This window comes from Crocuta crocuta, unplaced genomic scaffold (assembly GCF_008692635.1).
Source record: "Crocuta crocuta isolate KB4526 unplaced genomic scaffold, BGI_CrCroc_1.0 scaffold229, whole genome shotgun sequence".
Classification (NCBI taxonomy): Eukaryota; Metazoa; Chordata; class Mammalia; order Carnivora; family Hyaenidae; genus Crocuta; species Crocuta crocuta.
The window spans coordinates 4,441,853-4,456,114 of NW_027536464.1; the positions used below are offsets into that span (position 1 = coordinate 4,441,853).

At 52.5% G+C, this 14,262-nt stretch overlaps 1 protein-coding gene across 1 annotated transcript; it reads right to left on the reverse strand.

The window, feature by feature from the left end:
* Positions 1-4,727: 4,727 nt before the first annotated feature.
* Positions 4,728-11,420, reverse strand: PRKAG3 (protein kinase AMP-activated non-catalytic subunit gamma 3). Its single transcript, XM_077748568.1, has 12 exons — positions 11,404-11,420; positions 11,036-11,075; positions 10,410-10,565; positions 9,659-10,062; positions 8,440-8,521; positions 7,892-7,950; positions 7,767-7,812; positions 7,506-7,560; positions 7,190-7,316; positions 6,892-7,057; positions 4,888-4,925; positions 4,728-4,733 (listed from the first exon to the last, which is right to left on the reverse strand). The coding sequence occupies exons 3-12, from the start codon at positions 10,561-10,563 to the stop codon at positions 4,728-4,730; spliced, it is 1,137 nt and encodes a 378-aa protein (XP_077604694.1). The 5' UTR covers positions 10,564-10,565; positions 11,036-11,075; positions 11,404-11,420.
* Positions 11,421-14,262: the final 2,842 nt, after the last annotated feature.

Genomic DNA, 14,262 nt, shown 5'->3' on the forward strand with positions numbered 1-14,262 from the left:
TCAGAGACCCTTGTCATTCTTTTTGATGACCCAGCATAGCCTCTTTCTGTGTTTGGAGAGCACCCTCTCCCCACCTAGGGATCTTGTGGGAGGTAGAGCCATCTGCCTCCACGGGAAGTGAGAACACCTGTGCTTTCCTGGACCTCACACAGAGGTCTTGGCCTCCCACTCTGTTGGCTGAGGCCCTGCCCGAGCAGGATGGGCAGAGCTATCCTCTGGGAGCCAAGAGGGGCCCCCTCTTTCGAGCAGAAAGTGCTTTGATATAGGTAGTGAGGGGCTACAAAAGTGGATGAAGGCACCCTAGGCTGGATCCCCGGAAATGACTCCTGGGACACCACTGGGGCGCTGATCAGCCTGGGATGGGGCCCACCGGCCACCCTGCGGAGGATGAACGCTGGGAAATTATTGCTACGACCCCTGGCCCTACGCTACTCTGCACGTCTTGTGTCTCCGGGTCAGGGCTGGTGGTGGAGAGGAGGGGGCACTATCCTCCCCGCCCCCACTCCAGGCCCCCGTGACTGCGCAGAAGTGCGGCCTCGCTACCGCCTTCCACGAGCCTCACCTACGACTGAGAGGCAGAACCCAGGTCTTGCCTGGAACTCGAGCTGCAGGAGAATGTGGGGATGGCAGCCTCTTCCGTACAGGGAGCCAACTAGCGGGAAAGCAGGGAGGCACGGAGACTCCGTGTCCCTCAGGCTTGAGAAGGCAACGAGGCCCAGCCCCAGTTGTGTGTTTCTGCTGAGTCATAGAAAACTAAAGTCAGATTTCTTATGTTTGTGAGGGTAAAGCAAATCATGTCATTGTCCTTATTAAAATCCTTCAGAGGTTTCCCTCAGACATGAAGCAAAGTCTAAAAGTCCTTCTCTCATAGCTTAGAAGACTCTGGCACCCTGCCCCCCACCCCCACTACGTGCCCAGACACCCTTTCCACAGCCCAAGCCCAATTCCTTGTATTTCCCTGAGCACGTTCTGCTCTGTCCAGCCTCAATACTTGGCTCTTAATATCCCCTTTTCTTGGACCACTGTCTTCATCCCAGAGAACGTGCTCTTCCTTAGGGCTCGGCTCAAATGTCACCGCCTTTGAAAAGCCTCCCCTGACCTCTGTGGGGGGAGCACAGCACCTCCTCTGTGCTCTCCCCACCTCCCCGCCAACAGGGGAGAACCGGGAGCTCGACCTGTTCACCTCATTGGACACCCAGCTGTCTCCCCAACCAGCGGCGCGCCCACCGGAGGGCACAAACCAAGCTCCTTTCAGTTTGGGTCTCAGTGAGCAACTCTGTCTAGCACTTCAGGGGCGATTAAAAACTGTTTGTTAAATGAGAAGAGGCCAGGATAGTAGGCAGGGGAAGGAAGGAGAAGGGAGATACAGAGCTTTCTATATTGAGTATAGCAAGCTGGAGAGAACTGGGAGGAATTCCTGATTCTGAGGGCATAGCTGTCCACCCCACCTGTGCAGGGGTCACCTGCGAGCGCCCCTTATAAATGCAGAGAGTGGGGGCCGGGCTCAGAGGGGGGCCAGATTTCTGTCACCAAGTCACCCAGAGTGACTTCTGCCTTTTCCAGTGTCTGCTCCTTCAGACCACCAGGAGTCTGGGGTCTCAAAGACGCTGGGCAGCCCACATAAGTCACAGGGGAGCGATGTCACAGCGAGGCTCCCTGATTATCCACCCTGACCTGACTCTGTAAGGAAAGAACAATAGGATTTAGGACAATTGCAGATGAGTGGACGTTAATTCAGCACCGACATACACTTTTGACTGAAAAGAATGTGCATGTCTCATTACTCCCTTTCCAGCTAATTTGAACTTGTTGGCCAAATTAGGATCCATATTTTGGGGTAAGATTTTAAGAAATCAGCTTGTCTTGTTTTTTTTTTTTAATGTTTATTTATTTATTTTTGAGAGGGAGGGAAGGAGAGAGAAAGAGAGAGAGAGGGAGAGAGAAACCCAAGCAGGCTCCATGCTGTCAGCACAGAACTCATGAACCATGAGATGGTAACTGAGCTGAAATCAAAGAGTCAGATGTTAAACTGGCTGAGCTACGCGGGTGCCCCCTAAAATCAGCGTGTCTTCTTAAACAACATTTACGCAGCACTCCCAGGAGTAAAAATAGATCGAGTAGCCAATATTTTCTGGCTGTGTACATGCTCATGTTCTACAGGTGTTTTAACTCTGAGTGTATTTTGGCTCATTAATATTAGTTCACTTCTAGCTCATTATTTATGATTCCGGTATTAAGATGAACGGCCACTAAAAATTCCGACAGTTGTCATCAGGGGGTGGACATAAGTGACCTTGTGCTGAATTCTTCTGTATTTGCACATGTTTGAAAGGCTATTGAGAATGCCAGCAAATCGTACCTTTTACCTTGTGCCCCCATTCTTAGCCAGCTCTGTTTGTAGATCTTGGTCATAACGAATAATATAGATGCAATAATGTGACAAATGATTTTCCTAATTATGGAAATGAGGCACCCTTTTATCTCAGCAAGCCACCGTGCTCATCACGTGTGATGAACACAAGTCTCTAGTTTCTACAGAAAATAAATACAGTTGGCCAGGTCCCACCCCCAAGTCAGGAAATTAGAATCTATCTAGGAATGGGGCTCCAGAATTTCCATCTTATAAAGTTCCCCTGGGGTTCCTGGTGCACAGCCAGGGATGATAACTGCAGAGATGATGTGAGAGATGGGATGTGAGCTGATGTGAGGAGGGGATGAGAGCCCAGCCTGGAGGTCACAGAACCCCGGAGGCGCCTCGGAGGTCAGGGCAGGAGTCGGGGGCACGGAGGCAATGATGCCTGGAAATCTTGGCCAGCCCCAGGTTCATGGGTATGAACAGAGGGGCCAGCAGAGTGGCTGGCCTTCATACTTTTATTCAAAGTTAGGATGGGAGTAGTTCCCATGGCAACCCTTTGCTTCTTTTCTAGAAGCCATGATGCTGGAGGGCTGTCAGGAACTGAGGGCTGGGCTGTGATCAGAGCAGGGGGCTGAAGCAGCGGGACTGAGATGGGTCCCTCAGAGACGGCCCCAAGGGAGGACTGCTGGGTCCTCAGGATGGTGGGTCTAGGAGGTTGGAGATCTACCTACTCCTGGGGGGTGCGGGGGGGGTGTGTTGTGGAACAGAAGGGGGAAAGAGTCATTTCCTCAGGCTGCCCTTTCCACCTAACGCCTGCGCTGACTTCTGAAGGTCTGTTTACACAGAGCAACCTGGGGCACCACCTCAAAAGACTGACCCTGTTACACATTCCTGACAGTCAACTGCAGCAGGAGGCGGCCTGCCCCAGGGTCCTCAAGGACACGGTCACTTGAGACAGGCCCAAAGAAGCACCCCCATCTCATCGTCCCACTGGAGCCCAAGGCTGGGACCTTCCCAGGCAGGCCCAGAGCACAACCAACACTGACCCATGGGTTGTGGCAAAGTCGGTAACAGAAGCTGAGTGTCTATGAGAAAATGCCTTCATTTACTGCCTGACTCATCAGGCACAAACGTCACCACTCCGTTGCCCTGTGAGGTAACTGTGGTGGGATCCTATTTTAGAAATACTAACCTATCCTCTTCCCACTGGCCAGCAAACCCGCAGTGTCCATTGCCACAGGGGAGGGATGACATAGCAGAAGCCTGGCCTCAGCGTCGGTGGCAAGAGCTCAAGACACATACCGTGGACTTGGAAGAATGTATGATGAGTTCAAGAGAAAGGTCCCACTGGTAAAGATTCCATAGGTTGGTGGGGGTTGGGGAGGCAAAGAGATGGTAGACATTTCTGGAATCCCCGGGAAGGGAGCTGTGTCCGAAGGGAGGAGGGGAATATGATCAATACCCCGGAGAGGTTTGGAAATGACAAGGAGAGGGTAAGAAGAGCCTTGTGCCCTATGTTTCCAGGGCAGAGGCTGGGAAAAAAACAACAACAGCAAAATGCAGAGTAGAACAGGTCACTTGCTGTCCATCTGAGCAGATGAGCTTGGGACTGCTCTATACGGCGTCCTGAAGCCCAGAGGGGTGCAGGTCCAGGAGCTAGAATGTCTCCTGCCCCAAGAGAAGGCAGGCCCAAGGAGGCTTTGCAGCAGTGACTGAGGGAGCACGTGGCAGGGGCCATGCCCACCAACAGGAATATTTTAGCAAGTGCTGGCAAGTGTGGATGATGATGGGCGATGACCAAAGTCTCCCACCACTCAAAGCCTCCCCTTCTCACCGAATTTAACCCCAGGAAAAGGCGGTGGGTGAACCCCACACGGAGATTAATTTCTACCACCTGGTGAAATGGTGTTCATAATAGGCATTACAGTCAGTGTTAAAAAGAAAGTTATGTTTCTTGCACATTAGAGTTTGTGGACTGAGTTGTACTTACTATGTCATCAACTAATGAATATCTTCTTTATGGTTTGTTATAAATAAAAAATGAACAAAGAATCGTCCGTCAACTCATGCCCTACGCACAAAAGCAATGCCAGTGGTAGTGTTTGTCCGTTACAGCTTCTCCCTCGTGTCTCTGAATTCAGAAAGCACAGGGGTCTTGCCACGAGTGCAGGTCAAATGACTAGCATTTTCGGAGTGAAACATATGATTTAAGTTCACAGGTCAATTGTACTTTTTCTTTTTGTTTCCTCAACGGTGCATCCTCAGTGGTCCAAACACACGCCATCACTGGGGACTGAGCACTGTTTGCTGGTGCTCGGGACGAGAATGGTGCAAGGACCCCACTCAACAGGCTCACCACATGGCTGCCGTTTCAATGCTGGGAGGGAAGGGGGGCAGTGGCCAGGTTGTGGCGAACCACCCTTAGTAGTGTGGAAGAGCAGCAGGGCCTCCCGGGTAGTCCAGAGGCTGAGGAATCCAGAGCCCCTGACTAAACCCAGCCGGCTGAGGGCTNTATTTCCGCAGACACTTACAATCACATCAAAGCGGGAGTAGAGGCCCACGACTTGTCCTGCAGGGGTGGGGGGGCCAGGTGGGGAGAGAAAAGGAAGAGGTTCACGTCAGAACCAGCATGCTGTGCAAGGGCCGGAGGCAGGCTTTCACAATGAATTACTGGACATCTCCCACCCCTCCCCAGGCTAGTGGCTTTGTTTTGTTTTGTTTTGTTTATTTCTTTCCAGAGAGACAGAGAGAGTGCAAGCAGGGGAGGGGCAGAGAGAGGAGGAAAGAGAATCTGAAGTGAGCTCTGCGCTGACAGCAGAGAGCCTGCTGCAGAGCTCAAACTCATGAACCGCAAGATCATGACCTGAGCCGAGGTCAGAAGCTTAACCAACTGAGCCCCCCAGACTACTGGCTTTAAAATGAGGCATTAGGGGTGTCTGGGGGGCTCAGTCAGTCAAGCGTCCAACTTCGGCTCAGGTCACGGTCCCACAGTTCGTGGGTTCGAGCCCCGCGTCAGCACAAAGCCTGGAGCCTGCTTCGGATTCTGTGTGTCTCCCTCTCTGCCCCTCCCCTGCTTTCTCGATAGATAGATAGATAGATAGATAGATAGATAGATAGATAGATAGATAGATAGATAAAAATTGTTAAAAATAAAATGAGGCATCAGGCTGTCACTACCTGGACCCACAGATCACACAGCATCACAGCCAGAGAGGAGACGGCCTGAAATGATGCCTCCGGACAAGACACAATTCGAGTACATGGTGTCACCACAACTACCCTAGGCTCAAATGGATAGCCTGAATCTGATCAAGCCTTTAGATCTAATTTCCAGGGTTTACAGGAAACCCAGGAATAGAGGAACACTGAGGCCGTCTGTAGAAAGCAGAGAGATAGATCTGGAGGGGGGACATTCTATAGGACAACTGACCCAGGCTTGTCATTATAGTGCCACAAAAATTAAGTGAGGAAGGAACCGTTCTAGATTAAAACAGACTAAAGAGAAAAGAAGCAATGCAAAGCAGGGACCTTAACTGGATCCTGGTTTGTACAAATCAACTGTAAAAAAGATACCCTCGGGGAAGGTGAGAAAATGAGAATTAAGCTCAGATATTAGATGATATGAATAAGTTATTCTAGTTTTGTTAGATGAAAGAGGAAATATATTGATTTTTAAGAGATGCAGACTGAAGGGTTAGGGATAAAATAACATGATCTCTGTAATTTAAATTACTTTAGCAAAAACTATGGGGGGAAAAACCTGGTTATGGCAATGTGTTAACAGTAGTTAATCCAGGTAATGGATAAGTGACCTTCATAATGCAGTTAGTTCTACCATTTTCATACATTTCCAATTTTTCATAATCAGAAATAAATCAAAACATTTCTTGGGGCGCCTGGGTGGCTCAGTCAGTTAAGTGTCCAACTTCGGCTTAGGTCATGATCTCGCCATTTGTGGGTTGAACCCCCGCATTGGGTTCTGTGCTGACAGCTCAGAGCCTGAGGCCTACTTCAGATTCTGTGTCTCCCTCTCTCTCTCTGCCCCTCTCCCACTTGTGCTCTGTATCTGTCTCTCAAAAAATGAATAAACATTCAAAAAACAAAAACAAAACAAAGAAAAAACATTTTTTGATATCTAGCTTCAGTACAGCAATTTTGACATTGAAATGGTTTACAGCCATGGTCAACCAAAGAAATGATCATGTAGTCCCTCTAATCTCTTCAGGGCAAGAAGGAGAGGTCTGGCTGGATCCAATGGCCCATTTTAGGATGAATTAACATTAAAAATCTTAACCTCCGTTTCCTCTTACCATGCTTCTTATTGCACATAATCCTTTCAAATCATCCCGTGAAGTCAGAGGATGGGTGTTATTAAGATTTCCCATTTCACAAATGAGGAGACTGAGGCACAGAGAGGCTAAGTAACAGGTCCAAGACCCAAAGCAGGCAGACCTCTAACTCCACCCTGGATCCTGAGCTGATGCCCTGCCTGCCACAGCCCCACCCCTGCCAGCCCCACTTCTGGGTCCAGGTACCAGCTTCATTGACCACAGGCAGTGCAGACACGCGCCGGTCCACAAAGATGTCCAGTGCCGTCAGGATGGGCGCCGTGTCCAGCACCACGGCCAAGTCCCGGAATGTGCCGATGCCCAGATCTTGGATGGTGCGGGAGAGGAAGGAGGGCTGGGGCAGCAGGGAGCCCTGGGCGGGTTGGGGACAGGTGGGAGTCAGGCTGCGGCAGCCCCCAGAGCACTCCCAGCACTCCCTCCCCAGTCTGTTGGGCCAATGACTTCTCAGCCCCTCAGGGCACCCTGAGGCTGTGCCCAGGCTCACAAAGATGTGCAGGAACTTGAGCAGCCGCTTGTGCGTGAGGATGTGGAGCACGGCGCCGGAGACCGGGTCCAGGACCGGCAGACGGTGGATCCGGTTCTTGATGAGGGCGTAGACAGCTTCAAACAGGCTGCAGAGGTGGGAACAGTGGGTCTGGGGGGAGAGACACCCTCCACCCCAGCCCCTGCAAAAGGAAGACAGGGTGTCCAGGGTGCCTTGTCTGCCACTGGATGAGCCCCTGAGTTCAGAACCGAGGGACTGACCCAGAAGGGGGGTGTTCGGGGCAAGGAGGCTCAGGTGGGTGGCTGGGGACATTTACCTGCTGTTGGGAGAAATGGAGACCAGAGGCTTGAAGCAGCCTTGAAGGTAGATCTCTGCAGGAAGGGCAGAGTCAGGCCTGGGGAGCTGGCCACCCCACCTCACCTGGCAGCCCCAGGGTCTTCCTCCCGCAGGCCCTCTGGGCTCCCTCTCACCCTTCCCCTGCTCCCTCCAGGAAATCCCCACTGCCCAATCTCGGGTCCTTGGCCCCAGGTTCACCCACACACCCTCAGCCCCATCCAGGTCCCCTCTGCCAACTCACCTCGCCAGGTCTCAATCTTATGTTCTTCAATCTCATAGATCTGGACCTAGAGACCCCAGAAGTTGGACACAGGCCCCTCGGACACCAGGCTCCCCAAGCAACCCTCCACCCCAGCCTGTTCTCACCAGCGGGGACCTATAATAGCGATGTAGCACCAAGATGAAGTCTGTGATAGTCAGCATCCCTGTGGGGTTAGGAGGGAAAGACAGTGGGTCAACCGGGGGTTGGGGGGCCGTGGTGGGAGGCAGTTTGAGGGGTCAGACCCCCTGCCCCGCCCTGCCAGACTCTTGGCTCTGAGACAGCTGTGGGAACTGTGGACAGAGGGGAACAGGGCAGCCCCTCCCCCACCTTTTATGCTTCCCCTGTAATTTCTCTCCTCGCCCACCCTTTTCTATTCTCCCAATTCCTTCCTCTCCCTTTCCTCTTTTCTTATCTAGCACCTACGACATGGGACCGTGGGAGAGTAGAGCTGGAGTGGTCAGCTGATCACACCTACTCCGCTCATGGGGTCCCCCAGCCCGCGGCCATGAGGCCGGGATCAGATGTTCCCCCGCGCCAGCCCCCAGCGTGGCTCACACCAAGGGTCTGCCCAAACCCGTGGTGTGTCAGAGCTCAGCCCCAGGGCCCCCTCAGAAGAGCTCTCTGTTCCCTCTGCCTCCCAGCCCTTCCTCACCCACGAAGCTCTGCTTCCTGCTGTCCCACAGCGGTGCCGCCCGGATGCCATTGGCCACTAAGGCAAAGAAGGCCTTCTTGATCTGAGGGCCAGAGAGAACATTGAGGGGGGGGGTCTCTCACTGGCCCCCCAGGGCTATCCTGTCCCAGCCAGGGTCCTTCCATGGGGCCTTTTCCCCGGATTTCCTCTACATCAGCTTGACCTCCTGTCCTATGCCACGGCACAACGCTAGCACGACCTTTGTCAGACACACTTGCTATAGAGATAAGGCTGCTGGTGGCCAGAGCCACTGTGGTGACCCCTTCACCTGGCACATCAGAGTGTGAGACACTCACTTGGGGTTTCTACTCGGAAGTTATACGTGTACAGTCACACACAGTATAGCCTTTGCTGATCTAAGTGCTAGAGGTACACTTGTTTACATAACATTTACGAAATATATTTCTCTAAATAAGTTTGACGTTGTCCTATTTGGCTTCATCCTAAGTAATACTATCGATACGGGCTGTATCTGTTCTAGTCGTATTTTTCCAACGCATATTAAAATAAATGCAAAGCTACTGCAACAAATATAATTGATCATACACCGCTGGAATCCAATAGTGTACTGTGGGTGGTTCATACACTGTGCTTCGGGAAACACTGCTCCGCTCTATGTGATGGTAAAAATGGAATCAGGCGTCCCATAGTGGAGCTTAAGGGAAGAGCAGGGGCAAGGACTCGTCCTATTTTTCTCTTACTGAGACTTCCCTGCTGTTTGTCCTAAGCCAGCCCGCAAGGTCTTCCATATAGTTAGGGGTTCACAAAGTGCTCCCACTTAATCCGGGTTTTTCCAGGAGTCCTCCGACACTGGGAGGGCAAAGCAGGCATTCCTGTCCCCATTTTATTTCATTTTTATTTTATTTTTTAGTAATCTCTACACCCAACACGGGGCTCAAACCCCTGACCCCAAGATTAAGAGTTGTATGCTCTTCTGACTGAACCAGCCAGGTACTCCCATTCCCATTTTAGAGATGAGAGAAGTAAAGTGACCGACCCCAAATCCTACCCATACTAAATGGCAGAGCTGGGATGACAATTAAGGAGCAGGAGCTCCCCCGCATGGGTCTCTGTGGCGCTAAGGAGTAGTTCTGGAAGAGGGCTTGCAGGAGGTCCTGGAGGGAGGTGAGTGGTGGCTGCAGCCCTGTGAGAATGGAGGTGGGGCGGAGCCCGGCCTCACCTCCAGCGTGGTATCAAAGATGACCAGCTTGGAACTTGTTGCCATGGCATCGTAGCAGGTGTGCTCCTGCATGAAGTGCATGTAGACCTGCGCCCCGGGTTTCTGCAGTTCGTCATCCCAGCCCAGCCTGGGTAACAGGGCCCGTGGAGACGGGCACAGGGCAGGCCTCTCCTCCACCAGGCCCAGCTCATACCCCCAGGATGCTGTGACTGGGAACTCCATGTCCAGCTCCAGGTCGTCAGTGTTCGAGCCAGCAGCTGAGGCTGCATAGTTAGGGGGGAAGATCTCCCACTCTGTTGGCGGGGTGCCCACTTTGGTCAAGGGAGCAGCTTGGGACAAGTGTGTGGCCTTGGGGAATGTGGCCTCCAGCCCGGTGTGCTCAGCAGGTGGCTTGGCCTGGGGATCTGTCGGTGGGGAGAGGACAGTAAGTCCATCTTCTAGAGCATTCTCTCATCTGCTGGCTCCATTCATCCTCACAGCAGCCTTGGGAAGCCTGGATGCTGTGGCCCCATTTTGCAGGTAAGAGAGCTGAGTCTCAGAGTCACCCAAGACGGTGGCTCTGTCCTGGGTTGGCCGCGCCCGGCCCCGGGCTCTGCTGTATAGGTGACCTTTCCCAGGTGACCAAGGCTACAAGGTGAGGGTTGAGGCCACCTCTGCGCTCTGGAGGGATCCGGAACAGAGCCCCAGCCCCAGGCTCTGGGATGCCCCACGGCCCACACTCCCATGTCCCCAGAACCGGCCTTGGCCTCACCTTCCCCCACACCTGGCAGCTCCCCTTCCTTCACAGCCTCCTGCCTTGTCCATCCTGAGGCCTTGGCCCCCTCTTTCTCCTGGCTTCTTTCTGAGCCAGTGGTCACGGCCGGCGATGGCCATGAAGTGCTCTCTCCTTGTTCTAGAAAGCTCATCTCTGGAAGGGGGAATGGGGCCTGTTTGGTTAATAGGGAGTAACACAACAAAATCAATTAAAATGTTATTAATAATAATATCTCACATTAGCAAGCTTCCCACGGGCTCTCCTCCAATATATTTCTCACTCAAATTTCATAGCAATCTTATGGGGGGGAGATTATTATCATCTTTATTTTACTAAAGTTGGACCTGAGATCAGAGAAGTGAGGCAATTCGCCACAATTCACACAGCTATGAAATGCTCAAGTCAGAACTAGGGTGGGAGTCTTCAAACTCTAGATTCTCCCCACTTCCTCTGAAAGAGGAAAGAGGAGATGAGGGAAAAAGAGAAGAAACAGAGGAACAAAGAAGGAAAAGGAGAGAGAGAGAGAGAGACAAAAGCTAGGCTAGCAGAGTGGAGGCCCAGAGAGGTGGGAGGCAAAGGAAGTCGGAGGAGAGGCTAGCCCCTGAGAAGGCAGCCCCACCTACCTTGATGCTCAGGTCCCCCAAGGCTGCTCCAAGATGGATTCTGTGAGGAGAAGAATGTTTGAAGGGGTGGGAGGGTGTCCTACATCCCAGAACCACAGGTAGCTTCCTTTCCCACCACGTGTGACTATACACGCAGGCACAAGCCTGCCTGCACACACGCACCCCCGCAAACACACCCATACACACTTATGCACACTCAGAAAAACATAGCCAGCCATTCCCAGCTGTGCATAGACCCACCTAAGTCACTTACACAAAGAATACACACCCGCGCGCGCACACTCATTCACACACAGTCACACGGTGTGGTGTGCTCGCCATCCCCTGGCCTCGGCTGCCCCAGCTCCCGTCCCCCGGGACCCCTGTACCCGGCGCAGTGCGTGCTCCATGCGGCCAACCCCGGACCCACGAAGAGCAAGTGCGCAATACAGACTGGGCAACACTATTCTGGGCCCGGCCCCTGGCGCCCTGCCCTCCCCGGATCGGTTTCTCTCTGATTGGGTGTCAGCAGCGGGAGGGAGGGCTCGTCGGTCTCAGCTGCTCCCGCCCAGCCTCCTGGCGCAGGGTCGGGAGGGAAGGGGCGCACGTGGATTCTGGAGGCTCGGTCCTGGGCTCCCTCCTGGATCTCCAAGGACAAGATTGAAGGACTTTGCTATGTAGGGGGCTGGGTCGGAGCATTGCTGGGGCGCCAGGTGGAGGAGGCGGGCTCTCAGCGTCCTGGGGTCCTTCTCATCTTTGTCAGGCGCCAAGGGAGGGGAAATGGAGGCCGGTTGCGCTTCACTATCTTCCTTGCACAAACTTCAGTCGTGGGAGGTGCTGGAGTTAGAAAGGGCAAGTTGGAGCCAGCTGGGAGGCTGGGGACAAGGGGTTTGTGGGCGGTCGCGGGAGAGAGGGCATTGTATGTCCAGATGTCCTCCTAGAGCCCCAGCAGCCTGTCCCTCTCTCTGCTGGGGGAGTTGGAGTGGGATGGACTGGGCAGGTGGGGAGCTAGATTCGAGAATCCCCGTGAAGGTGTGCGGTGGGCTGGGGGGCCCAGAGTGAGAGAGAGACAGCTGTTTCTACCGGTGGTTTGGAGGTGGGTCCCAGTGTGTGGGAGCCCCGGTCCCAACATCCCTCTGTGCATGCTGTCCCTACATCCCCTGGTGCCAACCGGATCCCTGCTGGGCTCTGGTGGTGGCTGCCCACCCCCCTTCCCCAGCATTCCTGGGGCCTGAGTCAGTGTCCAAATCGGGAATGCTGACCCAGCTGTTCTAGCTCCCCTCTGCCCCTCCACCCCCCTCCCCCGGCATCTTCCCTCCAGCCTCTTCCATCCCAGTCTCTGGCCCTGGAGTGGACACTCAATAATGGGTTACTGGATTTTTTGCTGAATGTACTGAACACATTTCTCATCAGCCCTCAAAGCCCCTGTACTGCCTACAGGGGGGTGGAGGAGAACAGATCATGGAAGGGACTCTGCCTTTCCGTGCCTTGGTTAGAAACGGGGGTGAGCGCAGCTCTCCGTCTGCGGGATCCCTGGGGCCTGTTCTTGCCTTGTCCCAGCTGATATCTCAGGTACAGCTAACGGGACACTTCAGCTGGTAGAAAGATCAGGTGGGCCATCTTTGGAGATACGTGATGCATCTACCTCCCTGACCCTTAAGCTCTGGGCCACCTTCACAACCAGGCCAGATACACACAGGTGTAGCGCACACCATTGCCTTCTCCTGCCACACTCCATTCTCCCCTCCATCAGGCCTGTTCCACCTACAAGGCCAGTAGGAGGGTCCAGGGGAAAGTCTCCCCTGGGGCACCTGACTCTGGATTTCCACTCAGGTCACCATCTCATGGTTCATGAGTTCAAGCCCTGCATTGGGCTCCCCACTGACAGTGAGGAGCCTGCTTGGGATTCTCCCTCTCCTCTCCTCCTCTCTGCCCCTACCTCAAAATAAATAAAAAGCTTAAAAATGGTTAAAAAAAGAAAAGTCTTCCCTAATGGCATCACTGTCCCTGCACTGGGATCCTTACAGCTCAGGATCTGTGTACATACCTCAGTATACACAGAGCAGACATTTACATAACTATCCACGTGTGAATATCCTTTATCTGCAAGTAAACAGTGGGCGCTTTGATGACCAAAACACGTCAGCTGGATGTAATGGAAAGCGGGTTGTATGGTCAGATGGACCTGATTAAAATTCACGCTCTGCTGTTAGTTTGGTCCATGACCTTCAAAAGCACCGCTGTTTTCTCTGAGCCTGATTCTACTGGTGTAAAATGAAGATGAAAGCATTCTGTGGCAAACTGCCAGTCGCCTCCCAATATCTGTTTTTCTCTTCTTATATTAGTAGTAAAATCACTTGAATTTCAGTTGGAGTAGCTGCCTATAATAAATACTCAGATTCCCAGTCTTCCTCAAAGCCAAATAAGGCCTTGTGACTAAATTTGATGAAAGGGATGTGAGTGGAAGAGATGTGGGCAACTTCCAGGTCAGGCTTTAAACAAAAGAGGCATGGGTTCTCCTCTTCCTTTCCCCTTTCTGCTAGCTGGAATGCTGATGTGATGGCAGGAACTAGAGCAACTATCTTGTACCCAAAATGAAGACGCTTGTTAAGGGTTTCAAAGTCACTCTACCAGCTTTAAACGGTCTACAGACTATTATAGGAGAGAGAAATGCATTTTCCTATGTAAGTCATTCTTAAATTGCATCTTTGGTACAGCAACCAAACATACATCCTAAGGAATGCGGAATTTGGTATCTGTAAGTGGCACTGTTCTAAAAGTCTAAAACAAGTGACAGTTGGTTTAAAGATTGAGCAGCAGATAGTATTGTCCGCTGGTAAGGTGATGGCCATTGTTATGTGACAGCAAAACCTGTGGTGTGGCCATCATCTATAATGCTTTGAGAGGTAAATCACATGCTAACAGAGCCTAAAAGTCACAGAGCCTGGATGGAAACAGACTTTTGGTGAGTGTTGGCGGTTGCCGGCTGTCGCTAGCAAAGGCCTGCAAGAGAGATGAGTTGTAAGAGGTGGTTCGGAAGGCGGACTTAGCAAAGGTTGTGACGGTAATTCCAAACCTTTCTCAAGCACTCTGTTCGCCAGCAGTGGGAGTTGGCCCCGTGGGCAGAACAAGGCTCTCTTTACAGGCAGGCACCTTTCTTCAGATGGCCTCATAAGAGCCACCGGCAGTTTGAGAGAGAATAGAAAGTACACCATACCCAGAGTATCAAGCACAGAACTTATGTCTCT

Excerpts from the sequence above, each read along its gene's own strand:
- PRKAG3 (XM_077748568.1), bottom strand. The coding sequence starts at position 10,563 with ATGAGCTTTCTAGAACAAGGAGAGAGCACTTCATGGCCATCGCCGGCC. Across the intron at positions 10,063-10,409 it reads GCTGCCAGGTGTGGGGGAAG|ATCCCCAGGCCAAGCCACCT; the intron begins GTGAGGCCAAGG and ends CCCCACCGACAG. Across the intron at positions 4,926-6,891 it reads GCCTGTGGTCAATGAAGCTG|GACAAGTCGTGGGCCTCTAC; the intron begins GTACCTGGACCC and ends CCACCCCTGCAG.